The sequence below is a fragment of the Phoenix dactylifera genome, unplaced genomic scaffold, assembly GCF_009389715.1.
Source record: "Phoenix dactylifera cultivar Barhee BC4 unplaced genomic scaffold, palm_55x_up_171113_PBpolish2nd_filt_p 000927F, whole genome shotgun sequence".
Classification (NCBI taxonomy): domain Eukaryota; kingdom Viridiplantae; phylum Streptophyta; class Magnoliopsida; order Arecales; family Arecaceae; genus Phoenix; species Phoenix dactylifera.
The window spans coordinates 75174-97504 of record NW_024068287.1 but is presented as its reverse complement, the minus strand read 5'-3'; the positions used below and the strand labels follow the sequence as shown (position 1 = coordinate 97504).

General features: G+C 45.3%; 2 protein-coding genes across 2 annotated transcripts; both read left to right on the top strand.

Annotated features, from left to right (window-relative positions):
* Positions 1-1176: 1176 nt before the first annotated feature.
* Positions 1177-2001, top strand: LOC120107615. The gene has a single exon (XM_039120967.1). It carries the CDS (start codon positions 1177-1179, stop codon positions 1999-2001), a length of 825 nt encoding a protein of 274 aa, XP_038976895.1.
* A 3928-nt stretch (positions 2002-5929) lies between these two features.
* LOC120107614 lies at positions 5930-15270 on the top strand. Its single transcript, XM_039120966.1, has 3 exons — positions 5930-6772; positions 14892-14942; positions 15208-15270. The coding sequence occupies exons 1-3, from the start codon at positions 5930-5932 to the stop codon at positions 15268-15270; spliced, it is 957 nt and encodes a 318-aa protein (XP_038976894.1).
* Positions 15271-22331: the final 7061 nt, after the last annotated feature.

Below are 22331 nucleotides of genomic sequence, written 5' to 3'. Positions count from 1 at the left end.
CAGCCATATTTAGTGAAATCATTCTTACTAGCTTTTGATTGTTTCCATTATTAATAGTTATGGTAAAAAAGCTCAAGTGGTGACAAGACAAATTGACATCTCATGAAAGCTCATGGATAGGGAAAATTTGGAGAAGACAGTTATCAAGTATAACAAATGAGAATGATTTATGAACTATAAGCTCCACGGGAAAAAATACGAATTTGTTAACAATGATCTAATGATTGCATGGGGTTTTTAAGGGCAAGGGCAAGGAGGAGCAACAAAATTCTTATCAGATTATTGATTTTTGATTACAATAGTGTAGATTTGTTTATGATGATGTGCAAAGCAAGGCATGGCTGTGGAACAATATAGAGCCATAAAGAAGACAGAGTATACTCCAACAATGATGTAGTACTTAGAAAACTAATTAACTAATAATTTCTAAGGAACTCTGGAATTTTCATGATTTAAAAATGGCATTCTATCTATCACAAGAAATCTAGTGAGCTACTTCTTATCCATGGAAAGCCTACACTTAAGTTTCTCATCATGTTAGCTGTAGGTTGTCTTGCCAGGACTCGCATCCAACTCCAAGGATCGGTGTCGGACAGGCACTGGAGCCGGAAATGATGGATACTTATGAAGCTCTACAGTTGCCTCTTTTAAAAATTAGTTGAAAGTTGAAGTCTTCCAACAATAAATTTGACCCTCCATTTTCATGTTAGAAGCGGGTGGTCATTGCTTGGCTCAGGATGTAAGTATTGAAATAAATTTGTAAAATATCATTTTTCTTGTGCCCCTAAGTTATTTGGGAAGTTTAATGAGAAACATATATGAAAGACCTCAACAAACAGTATCTTTTTAATATTTATTATTATGTTCAAATTAAAGACGTTGCGACCAAGTTGCAGTGGGAAGGAGAGGAGAGAGGGAGTGGCTTGGGATGCGCGCCTAGGCGCTCCAAACTTCGTGCGGCGGGTGGGGTTTTTTCCCAAACGCCTGGTGGGAGCGAGGGGGGGTGGGTCCACGTTTTCTTTGGTTTGGAAGGTGCATTATTTTTCGTGCTTCGGTGAAACATTTCACCGAACACTGTGAAGCTGGAAGGGGTGGAATAGGGTGGGTGTGAGCAGGTGCGCCAATAGTTGTGTGGGTGGTTGTGGCATTTCCCCAAACAGCTAGGAGGGGTGGACTATGGACGTCAGGGGGGGAAAAGGAAAGGGGAAGGAGACGGAGGGAACGAAGACCCCTAAGGGTGTTGGGAAGCGGCAGGGACCTAGGAAGGCTGGATCCTCGCGGTCCTGGTCGGAGGTGGCTAGGGGCTCGGCCCGACCATCAATGTGGACCACCCATGAGATCCTAGCTGAAGAGTTAGAGGAGGTCCAGAGGAGGTTCCCGAAGGTACTGGAGTTGACGCCGGAGTGGGTGGAAATGGAGAGGGAGGCCTGGAGCTCCACGGCGGTGATTGCGAGGAGTTTGGGGCGGCGAGTTCCGGCGGAGTGGGCTGCCCGGGAGATGAAAGCACGAGGGAAGTTGGAGTACGAGGTCGAAGCTTTCCCTATGGCCTCCGGGTACTTCGCTCTACGCTTCCGAAATGTGGAGGACAGGGAGGCGATGCTGGTAAGAGGTCCGTGGATTATCGCTGGACAGTTATTGGCGGTGGAGAGGTGGCAACCGGATTTTGTTCCCGGAAGGAAGGAGGTCAATAGGGTGGTGGTTTGGCTTCGCCTCTCAGGGTTGCCACTCGAGTACTGGCGTAAGGAATCCATCTGGAAGATTGCTACAGAGGCCGGCGTCCCAATCGAAGCTGACGGTTTCACGGAGGATCGCCGTCGTATGGGGTATGCGAGGGTCAAGGTGGAGGTGAATGCCAGCTTACCGGTGCGGCCGGGGGTGTTTATCAGGGGGAAGGAAGGGAAGCTTTGGAGGGAATGGGTGCCGGTCTGCTACCCCGGAGTCGGCTACCGGGAGTGGGGGGTCCGGGGCCAAAGCGACTGTGGAAGAAAAACCCGATCATGACTCCGGCGGCCAGGCGAAACCAGCGATGGACGGGACATGCGGCCGAGCTTTTGGCCCATGGCTTGCCACGCACAGAGTGCCAATGCCTGCGCGCGCGGTTGCTGCCCCAACTCAGATTCGTCAGTCCGCAGAGGCCAAGCCGAGCCCCCCCACGCGATGCCGATCTCTCCGAAGTCGCCCGTGGACACCGATGGGTGGCAAAAGCCTACCAAGGTGGCCAGGCGGCGGTCGCCGGAGAAGGGGGTGGTGGGCGACTTGGTGGCAAATGAGACCGAGGCAACTCAACTCGGTGCGGGTGCCGATTCAACCTTGGAGCACGTTGGGACGGTAGGTGAGCCGGGCCGAGCGGAGTCGGGACGGGCTGGATCGATTGGGCTAATGCCAAGCCTTGCGGCCCAAGGCGGGATGGGCCTGTTGGAATCGGACCAGGCTGCTGCAATCGGGCTGTCCTTGGGCCAGGGCCCAAGCCCGATGAAGCGGGTTAGGGGCCCGGCTAGAGCAACTCGGAGCTCCGGGGCGGGTGAGTGGCGAGTGAGTCGAACCTCCTCAGATCGTCTTCATCTTCCTCCTTCGAAGACCTGACGACTCGCCAGAAGGGGGAAGGGAGGAGGCACTTCCGGAGCGCCTCCCTGCCCCCGGTGAGACCCCCTTCTCGACCGCTGCCGGCGGGTGCTGCGACTGGTGGAGCAGTGGCGAAGAAGGTCCCTGTGCCGAGCGGGATGCGAGCGGCGGAGAGGGTACCATCTTCGCGGCCGGCATCGGTCAAAGGCGGTAGGAGGGTCCCGGGGGACTGGAAGGCGGCGATGGCCGGGAAGACGGACGAGATCCCGGCTCGGCGCCCTGAGGTGAGTTCGACTGGGGGTTCTTCAAAGGATCTGTTTCCCCCTTCTAAATTAATAGGGAAGGGAAGGAAGGAGATGGGGCACCCTGAGGCGCCAAGAGGCTCCATCCAAGGGTTGATGCGGCTGCCATCGCCTTCAGGGACTGTGGTAAGGAGGGGCCTGTCGTCTGGTTCGGGACAGGGATCTTCTTCTTCGATCTTGGAGCATGGAAAGGTGGTGGATCTGTTGAGAGCTGCGATCCAGGGGGATGTTTCGGCATCAGGGAAAGGAGTGATCTCTGTACCCGCAGTGATTAGCCCAGTGAGAGTGGGCCAAAATTCTTCTTAATGTTTGAATGAAGATACTCGCTTGGAATTGTAGGGGGGCAGCCAAGCCGTCCTTGTCGTCATTTAAGAGATTGATTCAGCTTCATGGCCCGGATATCTGTTTTCTTTGTGAAACCCGAGTATCGGGAGATGGGTTGCGTCGGGTGCAGCAACGCTTGGCAGTTGATTGGGAATCGCATGCAGTTGAGTCTCGGGGCTTGTCTGGGGGCATCCTAGTGTTATGGAGGCGGGGGATAGCTTCTGTGGATATCATCTGCAATTGTTCTCAGCAGGTTGTGATGGTAATTTTGGAACCACATAATCCTCCTTGGGTTTTATGTGGAGTTTATGCCAGCACTGACTACCGGACTAGGAGAGTACTTTGGGACGAGCTGACGAGTCTGTTGACCCAGGGAGTGTTGACTATGGTGGTAGGTGATTTTAACTGCATCTTAAGCCCCAGTGAGAAGAGAGGAGGTAGAGCCTACTCAGAGTCTGTGGACAGAAGAGAGTTTCGAAAGGTTTTGGAGAGGAATGGACTGGTGGACCTCGGCTTCTCTGGATCTCGATTCACCTGGTGCAACAATCAGCTTGGGCAGGCTAGAGTGTGGGAGCGGATTGATAGGGCACTTGCTTCTCTAGACTGGGTTCAGCGTTTTCCATCTTATCAGGTTAGTCATCTAGCCCGGATTGCATCTAATCATTGCCCTCTTTTGATCTCCACAGTGTCGGTCCACACATCGTAGCCCTTTCCGCTTCGAGAAGCTATGGTTGTCATACCCCCAGTCTTGGGATGTGGTCAGGGAGGCTTGGGGTATGCCAGTACGGGATGATGCTATGCAGAGGGTGTCGCGTCGGCTGGAGCTTACCAAGCGGCGCCTTCGTCGATGGAACCATGAGGTCGTTGGCAATGTTTTTCGGAGATTAGAGGCGGTGGAGGCCCAGATAGTGGATTTCCAAGGGCGGGAGGATCGGAGAGAGGAGCTTACGGTGGCAGATATAGCGGACTTACGGCGATCTCTAGCTATCCATCATTCTTTGCTTCGCCAGCAGGAGATCTTTTGGAGACAGAAATCCAGAGTACAGTGGGTTAAGGATGGTGACTGGAACACCAACTTCTTCCACCGATCGACAGTCATTAGAAGGCAGAGGAACATGATTCGCTCCTTGCGGGTTGGGGCAGGTCAGTGGGTGGAGGAGGATGCTGCAGTGAGACAGGTGTTAGTGGAGTTCTTCAGATCGAGGTGGATGGAGGATGATGGATCACATGTTACAGGTCAGCTCCCCAGGTCGGGGGCTAGTATTGAGGAGACAGAAAATGTAGCTTTGATTCGGCCCGTGTCAGAGATGGAGGTAAAGGAGGCGGTATGGAGTCTTGTTGAGGATAAGGCTCCAAAGGGCCGGACGGATTCCCACCCTTCTTCTTTCGGAGGTATTGGTACATCATTTAGAGGGGAGTGGTGGAGGCAGTACAGCTTTATTTTAGTCGGTCGGTGATGTTGGATGAGTGGAAGGCCACTTTTATAACATTGATACCGAAGCGTCTGGATGCTTCAGAGCCGAGTCATTATAGACCCATTAGTTTATGCACTACCATGTACAAGGTGGTCGCGAGGATCATGGTGTGGAGGATGAAAGATATGCTACCGAGGATCATTAGCCAGGAGCAGAAAGCTTTTGTGGGAGGGAGGAGTATTTCTGATAACATTTTGCTAGCTCAGGAGATGATGGGGAACCTAGTGCGCGCCTCGAGGAGGCGATGCTTGATGGCAGTGAAGTTGGACATGGAGCGTGCCTACGACCGGATACGGTGGGATTTTCTTCGGCGGGCGCTGGAGAGCTTCGGGTTCCACTAGATTTGGATTGACTGGATTTTGGGATGTGTGCAGAGGCCCAGTTTTTCCATTTTGATCAATGGCACGCCATCGCCGTTCTTTCAAGCTACTATGGGTCTTCGTCAGGGATGTCCTCTATCCCCGTATCTATTTATTATTTGTTCTGATGTACTCTCTCGTGCCTTGCATGCTGCTTGTGGGAACCGGAAGTTGGTCGCCTATAGTCCAGCCCCCGGCGCTCCCATTTCTCATCTAATGTTTGCAGATGACTGCCTCTTGCTCACCAGGGCGAGAGCCCTTCGGAGGGTTTTGACAGAGTACTGTGAGATGTTTGGGCAGAGAGTCAATCTCCAAAAATCAGCCATACATTTCAGTCCGAGCACGGAGCGGAGGGTGCGACGGGAGGTTAGGGCGATTCTGGGGATGCAGGAGGAGGGGGCCTTGGTTTACCTGGGGGTCCCCCTTACAGGGAGGAGGTTGCGGGTGGCGGAGTGCTCTACCTTGGTGGAGAGGGTGCGGACCAGACTCGAGGGTTGGAGAGCATCCTCACTCTCTATGATGGGCAGATTGACGCTGATCAGGTCAGTTCTATGTTCTATGCCTATTTATCTGATGGCACACTGTTGTGCCGAAGACGGTACTGAAGGGGATTGAGAGGCTCATGAGGAGGTTCCTGTGGGGCGCTCGTGGGGGAGGTCGCGGAGTACATCTGATGGCCTGGGAGAGAGTATGCTTGTCTCTGCGGGAGGGTGGCTTAGGGGTGCAGTCACACCAGGCGTGGCGCGAGGCTCTACTGACACGATGGGTAGTGCAGGTTGTTTTGGAGCCGCATGGTTTTTGGAGCCAGATCATGACAGCTAGATACGGTCGTGCGGGATTCACTGCACAGGCGGTAGGGGGCCGCAGATGTTCCTTTATGTGGCGAGAGATTGGAAGGTACTTGCCGATGGCCTTGGCTCATTCTAGATGGTTGATTGGCGATGGACGGAGTATTGATGTGACTGAGGACTCGTGGGTGGATGCGCTCCCATTGAGACTATGGCCGACGATGTTTAGTGGTTCGGGGGCAGAGGGACTCCGGATTTCTGACCTTCTCAGGCCGGGGGCAGCGGAGTGGGATGGTGACAGACTAGACCAGCTGTTTGGAGAGCATTTGGCAGAGCGGGTTCGGGCACTTCCCATTTCGGGTTCTGCAGGTCCGGATGTCAGGGTTTGGAGCACTACTTGCAGAGCGAGTGTTGGTGTCGGTGATGTTTCCCGAGTTATTCAGCGGGAGTCAGTGCCGGGCTTAGACTGTGGCTGGGAGTGGAGGGTTGGGCTATACCAGAGGGCTGCTCTCTTCCTCTGGAAGGTGGCTTGGGAGTGTTTGCCGATGTGTTCAGTGCTGAGCAGACGAGGAGTGAGCCTCCCCCCTCTATGCCCGGATTGTGGGGTGAACGAGTCGGTGGATCATGTGCTCTTCCAGTGCGATCGGGCGCGGGATGCTTGGAGGCTGACTAGGATTCCAGAGGATGCTTGGAGCCGGAGGGACTGTTTTTTGAAGATGGTTCAGCGATGGGCTGGCATTCCTCAGATGCGCGGCATGGCTATTCGGGCATCTTGTACAGCTTATCAGATATGGCTGGCCAGGAACGCCAGTGTATTTGGCGAGGGTAGCCCGTCACCGTGGTTCGTGATGGAGCGGGCTAGAGCTCAGGCAGCAGAGATTATACATGTAGATTTAGTCCATAGACCTTTGACAGCTCGGAACATCTGGGGCCCCCATACTGCTTCGGCAGCTCCACATAGGGTATTTTTTACCTGGGAGCCCCCACCCTCGAGTTTCCTCAAGGTCAATTTTGATGGCTCAGTCTTGGATGGAGGTAGGAGAGGAGGGGCTGGATTCGTTATCAGAGGGCCGAGCTATGGTGTGGTGGTGGCAGGGGGCTGTCAGATTTTTGACACCTCGGTTCCTGGGGCAGAGCTGCGGGCGGCCTGGATGGGTATGTGTTATGTGCGGCGAGTGCTTCAGGCGAGTTTAGTCCTGCTAGAGGGAGATTTTGCTACTGTGATCAGCTGGGTCCGAAAGGGCTCGTGCAGCTATGGGAGAGTTCATCCTCTGCTCCGTGACATTGGGATATGGCGAGGGAGGTTACGTTCCAGGCCATGCATGTATATCGTGAGGCCAATGGGGCAGCCGATTGGGTGGCGGCATATGTTGCGAGTCACTCGGGAGGTACCTTATGGTCTGGGGAGAGTTAGCAGCTCGGAGCACTTCGGGGCCTTTTGTTTTCTGACTCTATTGGGTGTATTTGTACCCGTGTTGTATGAAATGCCCGTTTTCAACAAAAAAAAAGGGTATAAATATGTAACCTAGTTCAAAGTATAATGTATCCTATGTATCCCTATATCTCCTTTTCTCCCTCTTACCGAGTCAGACACTTGGATATCAGTCCGAATCTATTTTTTGTGTCCGTGTCCATGCAACACTAGTTGTAGGATCAAATTGCTAACATTGTTATAAAAGTCACAAAACTTGCAAGTGCTAGTCAAGACTAGGATGCATCAATGTTACATTCAACCTTGAGTTTAAGTATTTGGTTACTAGGAGTAGGCACAGGCAATGCATGTGATTGATTCAAGTGGAGGAAGTATTTGTTATGGGTTGAATATTAATAATTTTATGCCCAATATAAATTGTTTTTCAAATAATAAAAAATGGAAAGCCTAGTGCTTGAGGTTTTCACTATTAAAGGGTCTGCAAAACGTCAGATATATGCTCCCCCATGTGCGGAGAGATTGTTTCCTAACTTGTGACTTTCAAGTCACAATGGAGCAGCCTTATCAATGTCCTAGGGCTCACCTCTTGTTTTCGAAGTAACCAATTGAAGAATTAGATATCATTAATGGATGGAAGAGATTCATCGTACGCAATATGTGTGGCTAATTCAAGTAAAAAAATCTGTTTTGGATGTTACAATTTCACCGATCAATAGGAAGTGTATTGTACGATTATTAGGTGAAAGGAGTACTTGGCGGATAGTAGTTATAATCAATCAAGGAAGTGATTAGGATTATTTGTTTGAAAATTTTTTATTCTTGAATTGATGGATAGACTACCATTGTCTTTCTCCTCTCTCTGCCCAAGCCTCCATCCCCTCCCCTCCCCCCAAAAAAACACATTCTATAAAGAGATAATAAAGAGAAATAGAATAACAATAAAGTTGAGTGTTTTTTAGAGAAAGTATTAATTATAGTTGGCAAGTAGCTTCCCCCGAGACTGTTGTGCAATATGTGGTAGCGATATACCTATCATGCATGGTTGGAAACATTTTGTTGTGGCTCAGTCCCGTTACCTTTCAAGGCTAGTGAGTTTTCAATATGACTAAAGCTCTTATAGGACGTGAATGTTCAGCCAAATCTGACCTTGTCTATTATGACGAAAATGACTCAATAAAAAAACATCATGCTTTTCTATGACAATCAAGTGGTGATTTTAATTTGGTCAAGTGAAGTCAACTTTATGATTGTCTTAGTGTAACAATCCAGAACCTCATCCAAAAAGGCTAGCTAGAAGGTGTTATTTTGATTTCTTGGCTCTGTATAACTATCCAAGATCTACTTTGTACATAGGCAATATACGACCAAATATATGCCCATACAGATTGTCACATACCTCCTCCATTTAAGCCTTAGCGACCTCACCTCTATTAGTACCTTCAATTCCTCTTATTCACAATGTTGTCATGGCCAAAACAGGATATTTCACTAACTCGTTCCTACACGCATGTCATCAATGCTAATTTTGAAATCATTTGATGCATAATCTCCAATATTGTGTCAGTAAGAAAGAAAAATAGTCAGCAAATAATGTGTATTGACCTATGGGATCTCAATATGGCTTGCTCAAAGAATGTTTCCTAGTCCCAATCACTAAAATTAAGTTAACACCATACTGGCCATATAGGTTATGGGTCGAAATCCATTTAAACCCAATCATAAATACCAAATTCAGTCAAACACCAGTAACAGCACATGGTCAACCTAAATGGGGCCTTGTTGCAATGCCAACTAGTCCACAGGGGCTACAGATAAATGGCTAGTTTAATGGTGCAACCAACCTTGATAGAAAAAATAAAGACTGCCCAATAGAAAGATGCTCATTTGTGTCAGCTCATGGAAGATGTAGAAAAGGGGTTGCAACCCGAACTCAGAATTCACCAAGATGGTACTTTGCGATTTGGGAATAGATTGTGTGCACCAAGAGATATTGACTTGAAGAGAAATTATGGAGGAAGCTCACTAATCTTCTCTATTCATCCTAGTAGCACAAAGACGTATAGAGATTTGAGAGAGGACTTTGGTGTAATGGTATGAAAAGAGAAGGTGAAAGCTGAACATTAAAGACCTACAGGTTTGTTGGAGCCATTGGAGATACTGGATTGGAAATGGATACATATCACCATGGATTGTCATTGGGCTTCCAAAGATAGCTAAGAAAAATGATGCAATGTGGCGATTAACAATCACTTTACAAAGTCAGCTCACTTTTAATCCTTTAGAGTTGGCCCTCCACTTGATAAGGTGGCACAAATATATATTGATGAAATTGTGCGCCTGCATGGTGTGCCGGTAAGCATTGTATCTGATCGGGATCCACGTTTCGTGTCTAGATTTTAGAGGAGTTTTCAAGATGTCATGCAAACTAAATTGAAGCTCAGCACTGCTTTTTACCCTCAAACTAATGTCCAATCAAAGAGAACGATTCAGACCTTGGAAGATATACTGAGGGCATGTACAATTGATCTTGGAGATCACTGGGATGATTATGTAGCTTTGGTGGAATTTGCCTATAATAATAGCTATCTTCTAGCATCAAGATGGCACTTTATGAAGTCCTTTATGGAAGGAAGTGCAGGTCTCCTCTACATTGGGATGATGTTGAAGAAAAAAAGTTATTGGACCCTGAGTTAGTCCAAAATGCCAAAGAGAAAATTATATTGATCAAGGAGAGGCTCAAGCAGCTCAAGATAGACAGAAGAGTTGGGTAGATAAGAAAATTAGAGAAATGGAATTCCAGGGTTTCACTCTCAAAAGGTGTCAGTGTTGAGTTTCGCCCCGCGCGATGCGACGATCACAGCGGAATCTTGCATGGAACTTCGTTCATTGTATGAACGTGTCACGGATCGTATAGTTCAAAAAATTTTCTGGATCCAAATCCAGAAAACTTTAGAACTCTTGAGGAAGAGGAGATTAGGATCTAAAGGAAGTTGATCAAATATCATAAAAACTGAAACAAAAATTAGAAACAAAGATTTGAAGATCCCATCTTCAAACTTTGTGCGGGTGGAAAGACACCACAGTCAGATGATCTTTGTAGGTTCATGTTTGAGCCGCACAAGTGTTCGGCCTCTACAGATATCCACACGAGGACTCGACTATCTGAGATCAGGTCTTACCGGAGTGCTAGCTTCTTGCAAAGACCTCTCATGACTATCATAAAGATTAAAAAAATATCAACAACATACCTCCTTGAAGAAGAACTTTTTCTTCTTCAAACTTACTCGCGATGGAGGAAGAGAAAGGATGAAGTTTTCACTGTGGATCTTCCTTGCCTTGCTACCGTGGAAGAAGAGGCCCTCTTGCTGCCGTGGAGGACGAAGAAGCTTTGGGCATGGAAGAGGAAAGAACTCTTCTTTCCTTGGGCGTGGGCTTCTCTCCTTGGTTCTCTTCTTTCCTTCCAATGCCGCCTTGGAAGAGGAAGAAAGTATGGCTCCTTTCTGCTGTGGGAAGAGGAGAGTGAGAGGGACGAGACATGGAGGAGGCTCCAATTCATGCATCTCACATGCCTCCAATGCCCCTTTTATAGATGGTGGCTTAGGGTTTTTTCTAGGTTTATTATGACTAGAAATAAACTCTTCATAACCACCCACCATTGGATCAATGCCAAGTGTCCATAGCTTCATGCAACCATTGCATCACAAGTGTCCAATCCATATGTCCATGGCGCCATGCAACCGTTGCATGACAAGTGTCCATGGATTAAAAGATAAAGATGAACCCAAACCCAATCCTAATCACATTAGGAGAGACGGTATGGCGCCATGCATCATGGAATGCCATGGGGACTTTAGAGTCCGCATGGTGTGAACACGACCTAATCTATTTTCATCCTACGATGACATGTGGACTTTAAAATCCGCATAGTGTGAACATGACTTAAGGCATTTAATTTAATCCTTGATCTAATCAAGGTTGACCCAACTATGAACCCAATCCAATTTGGGTCCAACCTAATTTGATTTAGTTCATCAAATTAGCCTAATTGCAATCCAATTGCAATCAATTTCACTTAATTCTTCTTCCATTAACTCACTAACATTTAGTGGGTTAATTCAATCACCAATCATATTGATAATTGACATCAATTTTGATTCTAAATCACAATTATGATAGTCTGACTAATCAAATCCTCTATGTGTGTGACCCCATAGGTTCTATTCTGTCTGGTAGTGAGATATATTGAGATCTCCATCTCAATATCATTGAAACTCCTTTCTGTGGACTGAAATAATTTTAGTTTTACTCTTAGGGTTCACTGATCACCAAGTGAATGCCTTCGAGTCTCACAATCCACTAGTGACACCTAGCAGTATGTGGTGGCAACCCAGCATAATGAAATGTTTGAACCTTTAGGTGCAGTTAGCGTATGATATAGTCCCTCTATCATGGATTCCGACAGGACGGAGGTTATTTATAACTCGTCAAATCCTATCGTCCGTCATATGTCAAATTTATTCGACTTCCAGTTCGAGATATAGAAAACTCCTTTTTCAAAATATCTGGCCAGAAATTTATCAAACTGTCTCATAAATCACATAGGATCACTGATGAGTGGATAGACATCCATGTGACTACTTTCTTTGGTCACGTTCAGTACTTTGTTCTCTAACAACTACTTGCACAATCACTTCAGTGTCACTACACTGTGGACTCGAGACTCATCCATCTGACTAAGTGATCTGTGCACTAATCTCAGCGGATTGATCACCGCCCTCGTGATAGATCCATCGATCTGGAGTATTTAGAAATTAATTCCTACTGACATATGCCTCAAATTCTCAACTCCTTGAGAATGTGTTATCATCTTATTAATTTCTTGGACGATTCATGGACACATATAAACATGAATGAATAACAAATTGCCCAATTTTATTAATCAATAAGAGTCAAATTACAAATTTATGCTTCAGATTACAAATATGCGTCAGTCACATTGGCTTCTAGGGCATATTTATAACAATCAGGAGATTTGGTAGACATGGTAAGCTGAGTCCTCGCTACATTGGCCCTTTTGAGATTCTAGATAGAGTAGGAGAGGTTGTTTACAAATTAGCTTAGCCGCCAGAACTATCTAGTGTATACAATGTCTTCCATGTTTCTTTACTCAGGAAGTACATTCCAAATCCAAGTCATGTGGTGGAGTATAAGCCATTGCAAGTTGAAGAAAATTTGACTTATGACAAGTTTTCTTTACGTATCATTGATTGCAAGAAGCAAGTTTGGAGCCGACGCACTATTCCCTACGTGAAGATTTAGTGGAACAACTATTCAAAAAGAGAGACAACTTGGAAAGTCGAGAATAAAATGTGAGCGAGGCATCCGCAACTTTTTTAAGACTTAGATATGTGAATTTCAAGGATGATATTTTTCTAAGGAGGAAAGAATGTGACATCCTATTTTGGGCATGGGACAGTTGGGTGGAGCTGGCCGCGATCCTCACCGCAAGGAAGGGCAGGGCCACACAACATCGTCGCAGCCCTACCCCTCTTCTTTCCTTTCCGGCAAGCTCCAATTTTGGAAGAATAGCGCAAGGAGATCACGAAATCTGTGATCTCCTCTCTCTATTTCTTTCCCTCCACGTCTACTTGGGCTCACCGAGCTCTTCATCCTCCATCTCTCTCTCCCTTCTCCTCTCCTTCCCTTCCTTTCTCCCTTCCTTTCTTCCTTCCTCTACTTGTTTTCACCATGCCCTCGCTTGTGCCACCGAATTCATGGTCGTAGCACCTCTTTGGAGCCAAGGTAAGTCTCCATCTCCTCCCCGATCTCTCCCCTCCTCATGATCGACCCGGCGATAGCCAAAATTTAGCAAAGGGTCGTCGAGATAAAAAGTAGAAGAAGAAAGGGGGAAGACTAATTACCTGGTGGTTCCTCGGCCGCAGTCGTTGCCTGTCCTCGGCTGAAGCCGCCGTCGGGCCGAAGGCCCTTCCTCCCCTCCCCACTGTGGGGCGGGCTACTGGAAGACCACTTACCTGGTGGTCGCTCCACTATGCGCTGTGGTCCTTGGCCGCGGCCGCCGTTGGGCCAGAGGCCCCTTTCCTTCCCTACCCTGTTTCTTAGTGGGGCGGGTTCAGTCACCCCTCTCCGCCTAAGAAAAAGAGAAAGGGCGATGAAGAAAAAAAATAATTAAACAAATAAATATATAAATAAAAGAAAAATTGAGAGAGAGGTCCAATCCTTGGTACAACTATAGTCTCTACCTAATTTGTAGATCCTAGTCTGATTTATCCAATCGGAACTTGAAGCTTGTTCAAGTCCATTTCGGATTGCTTAGAGGTTTTTAATTTATATTTAGATTTTAAATAGTGAATAGCAAGTAATTTATTCTTTTTAAATGGTTTTGATAGGTGCAGCGGATTTGCCCAATTGAATCTAGTGATCCTTGGATGAACAGTGGTAAGTGACCTTGGCACAAACCTTATTAATTTTAAATAACAAATTAATTTTAGGTATAAAATTATGAATTATATTTGACATGATTGATCCTGCACTTTAAAAAAAAAAGGATCAAGCATATAATTGTAAATGTTCCATGTTTTTGGCCAAATAGCATCCTTATTGAATACTTTATTGTAAATAATTTACGTAGAATTATGATTTTGAAAAATTGCATGAAAATGATATATGTGGCATGAATATTTTAATTTTTGTGAAATCATTTAACATTTCCAACCTATTTATAATGGTATAATTTATGAAAAAAATATAAAATATTTTACGATCTCTCAGATAGCTATAACCGTCTCTAGAAATGAAGATCAGTCGACACCTTGTGGGGGGAGCATGTGAGGATCCGTGCGGGTGTGTGTCTAGTTCCATATCAGTTATTCGCCAAGAAGATTTTGGGTGCTTATACAGGACTAAGAAACTCAAAAAATACCTTCCAGCTATCCTTTTTGGATGAGATCCTGGGTTGTCACAAAGGAGGAGAGGAGAAAGTAGTAGAGAGGGAGAAAGAAGGAATAAAAGACCTCGCAGGGTTGTCTTTCGTCTTGTGGGTTCGGGTCTGAACCCGTTAGGCCCAAATAAAAGAAGAGTAGGTTTAGCCAAATTTGACTGAACCCGAACCCCATCAGATTGGGCTGAGTCTGGATAAGCCCAAACTATAAATTGGGCTAAATCCGAACCAAATTAAGCCAAATTGAATTGGGTCCGAACCCAATTAAGCTGAGTTGGTCTCAACAGACCTAATTGAATATGAATCAGACCCAATTCAAACCCAATTTAACAAATAGGAGACCAAATTGGTCTCGGGCTGACCCTGACTGAAGCCTAAATGAGCCACATTGACTCTGGACCAAAATTAAACCCAATTAGACTTGGGACTGAGCCTAATAACCCAATCAGAAGACCAAATTAATCGGAAAGGGCTAGACCCAATCATGAACCAGGCCCAATCCTTTAATTAAAAATCCAATTGACCTATGTGGACCCAATCTGGTTTTGAACCGAGCCCAAAGGCTCCAAATTAGGTAAATTGGATTTGGGCTAGATCCTTGGATGGGATCCAAGCAAGTGAGTCATAGTATGATGAACTAGAAAATTAATAATGAATAAGGAATAATGTGATCCCTATGGTACTGATTTAGGTGATTGAGGATTTGTCACCTGGACTTAAGAAATTTGGAAAGCAATTTGAGGTAAGTAGCCCTGCACGAATCTTATTGATTTCTGATCACTACTTAATTCTAAGTATGAAATTATAAAATTGTATTGGATATGATGTATTTTCTCAAAATAAGGATCAAGCATATAATTGCATGTGATTCATAAATTTGGTTAAATAGCATTCCTTCATGAATATGTGATTAGATATGAATTATGATTATGATATATTGCATGAAAATGATATATGAGGCATGACCATGAATTTTATGCACAACGATGTCATTTGTCATTTTCCAGCCTATTTATGATGGTTATGATTTGGGAAAGAAAAGGAATAATGATTTATGGACTCTCAGATAGCTATGCCCGCCGTCAAAAATAGAGGCCAGTCGACATCCTAGAGCTAGCATCCAATGAATATGGCCCTCTACCAACAGGTTAAAGTTGGTAACGAATATGAGCGAGTTATAAAACTCGTCGGCTACGAATATAGCCTTGTCACGAGATTATAGTGACCATAGCAGCACATCCGCCTGAGAGTGGGATTTACAAAGTATGGATAAATGGCAGCATTTGCATTATCATGTTTGTAAATTTGCCTGGCTGGAGCATACATTGCTTTACGACTAATTTAAATATATATTGTATGAAAAAATTTAGTTTGCTATAACTGCTATCTTCTTTAAATGATGCATTGGCATATGAATTATTATGCTTGATTCAATAAGATAGTACATGGTTACTTATTGAGCTGTATAGCTCATATATCCCCTATTGTTTTTTTTTCAGAAAGGTAGGGTAATAGGAGCAGAGAGCGTAAAGATTTTTGGGTGGAAAAATTTATTTTGGATGAAAAAATTTAGGGTTTTGTACTGTTCCATTTTGGAGAAATACTTCATGAATGAAATGACACTTTTGTTTATGAATTATTAGTAACGAGGCTTCGTGTTATTATGAGCAGTAGCTTGCAGTAGCACGGCCGTGTAGCGGGCCCGAACTGGGGCGTGACAGGGACCAATTGATTATTACTATTTGTTTATGCATCTAGAAAGAAGAAAACTCAAGGATTTCTTTTCTCTGCAGAAATCCTCTTCAGTTAACTCTATCCTATAATTGGTGAAGTACCTTCACCTGTTCGAAGATTGGTTGGCCCTAATAGCTCTAGTGTGTGAATTAGTTTTGTCTGCTTGGGAGGAGTTAGCTGCCCTCCTATACACTCTTTGATAAGCCACGTAGGTCCGAGAGAGCACCAAAGCTGAATCCCAAGTATGGGGGAGGAGGATCAGCCGTAAGAACAGGGCAGGCATGAAAGTTGAACCCATGCATGCTTAGGCATGAACGTTGAGCCCATGCATGCTTGAACGTAGGAACCGGAGCAGCAAGGCAGCAACTCCAAACGGCTATGAGAGGCTTTACTGCGTCAGCTAGTCGTTGGAGTAGTTTTAGGCATCTATTTTTCTATTCTGTTCTACAGTAGAGTTGATTTCTGTTATTTTCTTAGCCGTTGTATTAGAACCTCTATTTTCGGCTGTATATCCGAATAGTTGGTTGAAGTTAATGTATTAATAAGCTCTGGACATGAATAAACGAAAAAAAGGAGAATTTCTATCCTATATTGTCTTGTGGTACGTTCTCACCCGAAGAGAGCAACTGTGTTCAAGTGCTATTGTGATCTGACTACTGACTGGGACCTTTATCAATTGGTATCAGAGCTAGATTATCAATGGCAACCAACAAAGAACGAATTGAACGCTTAGAAGCTGGGCTAGGTGGCGTGCAAGATGGCATGCAGCGCATGGAGCTCGGGATGGTGGACAAGCTACGACAGCTCGAGGAGACCATCGACCGACTCTCTGATGTCATGTTGTCGAACAGAGAAGCATCAAGCCATGACGGTCATGACCGAGGAGGCTCTTCGCGCACCAACCGTGAAGTCCTTGATGGAGGAAGGCAGATTTTCTCATCAAAAATGGCGAAGTTAGAGTTTCCCAGATATTCAGGCGAGGACCCAGCAGAGTGGTTCAATCGGGTGGCCCAATTCTTTGAATTCCAGGCTACGCCAGACAACCAGAAGGTATCTTTAGCTTCCTTCCATCTTGAAGGTGAAGCTAATCAATGGTGGCAGTGGGTTCGTCGGACATACAAGGAGGAAGGTCGGGTAATGACATGGGAGACATTTGAAGATGAGTTATGGGCTAGATTTGGGCCAACTGAATGTGAGGATTTCGATGAAGCCTTGTCACGAATAAGGCAAGTCGGATCTTTACGTGATTATCAGAGGGAGTTTGAGAAGTTGGGAAACCGAGTTCGGGGTTGGACTCAAAAGGCTTTAGTCGGGACATTTATGGGAGGACTGAAGCCGGAAGTTGCTGATGGAATTCGCATGTTCAAGCCACAATCTCTGAAGGAGGCAATCAGTTTGGCTCGTATGAAGGAAGACCAGTTGTCACGGCAACGAAAATTTCTGCGAGCACCACCAATTAACCGAGTACCAGTGGCGTTGCCACCTACAGCTCGAGCAACACCAAATGCTCCAATCCGACGGCTATCATGGGAGGAGATGCAAAAACGGAGAGCTCAAGGACTCTGCTTCAACTGCAATGAAAGGTTCACCGCCGGCCACAAATGCCAAGGACCGCAGCTCTTGCTCCTCGAAGGCCCAACCAACACCGGCGGAATTACATGCGAAGAGGTGACAGAGGGAGTGGACGTGGAAGATGATGGTGGAGAACCAGGGAAAAAAGCTGAGCCGGAGATTACTTTGCATGCCTTAACTGGATGGTTTGCACCAAAAACTATGCGCGTAGCTGCAAAGATTGGTCCATTTGAGGTAGTGGTGTTGATTGATAGTGGGTCAACCCACAATTTTGTCAGTACCCGCATGGCTAACCTGCTTCGACTGCCAGTGGTCCCAACCAACACATTTACAGTTCGGGTAGCTAATGGGGAGAGGCTACAGTGTTAAGGAAAATTTGAAAAGGTACAGGTACTTCTTCAGGGTATTCCTTTCTCACTTACACTTTACTTGCTTCCCATAGCAGGATTAGACCTTGTTTTGGGTGTCCAATGGTTAGAGATGTTGGGATCCGTGGTGTGCAATTGGCGAAATCTCACCATGGATTTCCAATGGGAGAACATGACTCGACAGTTGCAAGGGTTCCATGACCAGCCTATCCAAGCTGCTTCACTGAAGGAAATTTCAAAGGAAATTCGCCAAGGTCACTCGGTGTTCGCAGTCTGCCTACAATCAACCACGGATGGGCCAATAGAAAGTCAACCACCAAGCATGCACCAACTCTTGGAAGATTATGCAGATATTTTTAAGGAGCCGACACATTTACCACCTAAACGAGAAGTTGACCAGTATTCCCCTCAAGGAAGGCACCGAGCCGGTAAACGTTCGACCTTATCGATATGCCTATTTTCAAAAATCAGAAATAGAAAGACAAGTCCAAGAGATGCTGAATTCCGGGCTCATCAGGCCCAGTACCAGTCCTTTCTTATCTCCTGTATTGCTAGTGAGGAAAAAGGATGGCAGTTGGCGATTTTGCACTGACTATCGGTCTCTCAATGCGGTAACCATCAAAGATCGATTTCCCATTCCTACAGTGGAGGAAATGTTGGATGAATTATATGGTGCGGCTTACTTCACCAAATTGGATCTAAGGGCCGGTTACCATCAGGTAAGAGTGCACCCTTCTGATGTTCATAAGACTACCTTTCGAACACATAACGGTCATTATGAATATTTAGTCATGCCATTTGGATTGAGTAACGCCCCATCTACATTCCAAGCTATTATGAATTCTATTTTTCGCCCCTACCTACGAAAGTTCATACTAGTCTTTTTTGATGACATTTTGATCTATAGCCCTACTTGGGAAATGCATTTAGATCATGTCACAAAAACCTTGAAAATTTTGAGGCAACATCAGTTCTTTATCAAGGCTAGTAAGTGTGCTTTTGGCAAGCAAGAACTGGAATATCTGGGTCCTATTGTCTCTCATCAAGGGGTGAAGGTCGACGACACAAAAATTGCGGCCATGGTAGCTTGGCCCCGGCCTACTAATATTTCTGAGTTACGTGGATTTTTAGGCTTGACAGGTTATTACCGCAAATTTGTCCGGAACTATGGCGTATTGGCTCGGCCCCTCACGAATCTCCTCAAAAAGGGGCAATTTGGATGGAATGATGAAGCGGAAGGAGCATTTCTCACACTCAAGAAGGCCATGACCACCACACCTATCTTAGCCATGCCAAATTTTAATGAAGCTTTCACCATTGAAACCGATGCTTCCGGAGATGGCATTGGTGCAGTTCTTCAACAACAAGGCAAGCCAATCGCTTTTATGAGTCGAGCTCTTGGTGTTTCAAAGAGATCGTGGTCAACTTACGCCAAAGAAATGCTTGCTATTGTGGAGGCCATACGTGTGTGGTGCCCTTATTTGTTGGGGAGGAGATTTGTTATTCAAACGGATCAACGAAGTCTCAAATATTTATTGGAGCAAAAAATTGCAACGCCGGAACAACAAAAATGGGTCACCAAATTATTGGGCTACGACTATGAAATTCAGTACCGCCCAGGTCGTGAGAATTCTGCCGCAGATGCTCTCTCGACGACCTGACAGCCCTACTCTTGATCACTTGTTCATGCCAAAGTTTGATATTTGGGAAGAAATTAGACAAGCTGCTACAGGGGATGCTTATATGGATGCTGTGGGCCGTTTGGCTCAAGACCAACATGAAGGCCCATATACTCAACGTAATGGGATAACCCTCTTCAAAGGCAAGGTCATTGTTCCTTCCAAGCCCACTCTTCGCAACAAGCTGATATATGAGGCCCATGATACAAAAATGGGAGGCCACTCAGGTGTATTAAGGACCTTCAAAAGACTAGCCACGCAGTTCTATTGGCCTGCAATGCACAAGGCTGTCCAAGATTACGTGAAGAGGTGTGAGACATGCCAGAGAACAAAGATAGAGACATTGGCACCGGCGGGACTGCTACAAGCCCTGCCCATTCCATGTCAGGTGTGGGACGATATTACTCTGGATTTTATTGAAGGATTGCCAGCTTCCCAAGGCAAGGACACCATTTTAGTTGTGGTGGACAGATTGAGTAAGTATGCGCATTTTATTTCATTATCTCATCCATTTACAGCTAAAACTGTGGCTGAAAAATTTGTTGAAGGAGTAGTTAAATTGCATGGTATGCCTAAGTCTATTATCAGCGACCGCGACCCCATCTTCATCAGCAAGTTTTGGCAAGAATTTTTTAAAATGTCCGGCTCACAATTGAAGATGAGCTCGGCTTACCATCCCCAATCTGATGGTCAAACGGAGGTAGTCAATCGCTGTGTTGAGCAGTATTTGAGAAGCTTCACCCATCAGTGGCCACGGAAATGGCACTCATTTTTATCATGGGCAGAGTTCTGGTACAATTCCACCTTTCATGCGTCGACGGGAATGACACCATACCAGGCTCTTTATGGTCGACCACCTCCATCCATTCCAGAATATTGTGATGGGTCATCGCAAGTTAACGGTGTTGAACAAGACCTCTTAACTCGAGATGAGCTTCTGCTACAGCTCAAGCACAACTTGGAAACGGCAGCAAATCGCATGAAACAGTCCGCTGACAAGAAGAGGCGAGATGTATCATTTGAAGAAGGCGAAATGGTGTTTCTCAAACTGCAGCCTTATCGGCAAAGCACTGCTTTTAAAAGGGCACACCAAAAATTGGCAAGCCGATTCTTTGGTCCTTATCAAATTCTTCAGAAGGTGGGTAACGTTGCTTACAAATTGCACCTGCCTGAAGGAGCACGCATACACCCAGTGTTTCATGTTTCTTTATTGAAGAAGTATGTGGGAGATGCAACAGAGACCAGCACTAAATTACCGCCAGTTACAGACGATGGAGTAATCTTACTCGAGCCCGAGACTGTCATTGATCACCGCTGGGTTAAGCAGGGAGGTAAGTTTCTTGAGGAGAGCTTGGTGAAATGGAGGCACTTACCATCGGAGGAAGCTACCTGGGAAGCAACTGAGATGCTGTTACAACAGTTTCCACACATGAACCTTGGGGACAAGGTTCCACTTCGTGGGGGGAGTATTGATAAGCCACGTAGGTCCGAGAGAGCACCAAAGCTGAATCCCAAGTATGGGGGAGGAGGATCAGCCGTAAGAACAGGGCAGGCGTGAAAGTTGAACCCATGCATGCTTAGGCATGAACGTTGAGCCCATGCATGCTTGAACGTAGGAACCGGAGTAGCAAGGCAGCAACTCCAAACGGCTATGAGAGGCTTTACTGCGTCAGCTAGTCGTTGGAGTAGTTTTAGGCATCTATTTTTCTATTCTGTTCTATAGTAGAGTTGATTTCTGTTATTTTCTTAGCCGTTGTATTAGAACCTCTATTTTCGGCTGTATATCCGAATAGTTGGTTGAAGTTAATGTATTAATAAGCTCTGGACATGAATAAACGAAAAAAAGGAGAATTTCTATCCTATATTGTCTTGTGGTACGTTCTCACCCGAAGAGAGCAACTGTGTTCAAGTGCTATTGTGATCTGACTACTGACTGGGACCTTTATCACTCTTTGTTCTCCTAGATCTCTATCCTCCCTATTTTTCCTTTTTAATGGTATGCTTCCTTCCTCTCTTGTAAATTTCGATGCTATTTTTCTTAATCTTTAATTAATTGGGTGGGCTTACCTTCCTTTCCCTCGAAAAGATAGATCTCTCACCCCTCCTACCGCTACCATTTGGCTCCCTCCCTGAACCTTCAAGAGAAAAGTGCTTCAAAAGCACATGTTCAAGCATGAGTTGCTGAGAATGTCTAATCTATAGTTACAAGAATTACTAGCTTAATGATTCATAATTAATACGAAGATTACTGATATAAAGGACCAATCTTTACTTTTGGTCAACTGCTAATAACCTCTAATACTCATAGAACCATATCAGATTTGTGTTTTCAAGCACATTAATAGAATGTATACATTCATTTTTAATATGTTTACATATGGAGTTTTATAAGAGTGTATTTACATCATACCAAAAATTCTTCTTTCATAATCATTAGAGATAAACATAAACTATTGTGACTTTTAGGCTAAAAGGTATGTGAAATAATATGTATGTTGCAATAAACATACCTTTGAATAGGTTTTTTACAATATGCAAAACCATGGCTACCTGAATCATATTTTTCCATCTCTTTCCATTCTTATCTGTAGCTTCTTTTCCACGTTCAATATTTAGAAATGAATAGGATCCATACATGGCTCCTGGTAGATAATGCTTCTCATAGCTTTTACAGATGACGTTGGGGCCATCTGAAATTTTATTCCTGTAGAAGTTTGAATTTGGAAATTTGCTTATGGAAGGATGCATTCGGTACTGCACGTCAAGAAGGTGCTTTTT

Bases quoted from the DNA above. Each gene is read 5' to 3' on its own strand.
- LOC120107615 (XM_039120967.1), top strand. From the start codon at position 1,177: ATGGACGTCAGGGGGGGAAAAGGAAAGGGGAAGGAGACGGAGGGAACG.
- LOC120107614 (XM_039120966.1), top strand. From the start codon at position 5,930: ATGGCCTTGGCTCATTCTAGATGGTTGATTGGCGATGGACGGAGTATT. The intron at 6,773-14,891 runs GTATTTTTTACC...GTACTGATTTAG, and splicing joins CTTCGGCAGCTCCACATAGG to GTGATTGAGGATTTGTCACC. The intron at 14,943-15,207 runs GTAAGTAGCCCT...GTCATTTTCCAG, and splicing joins AATTTGGAAAGCAATTTGAG to CCTATTTATGATGGTTATGA.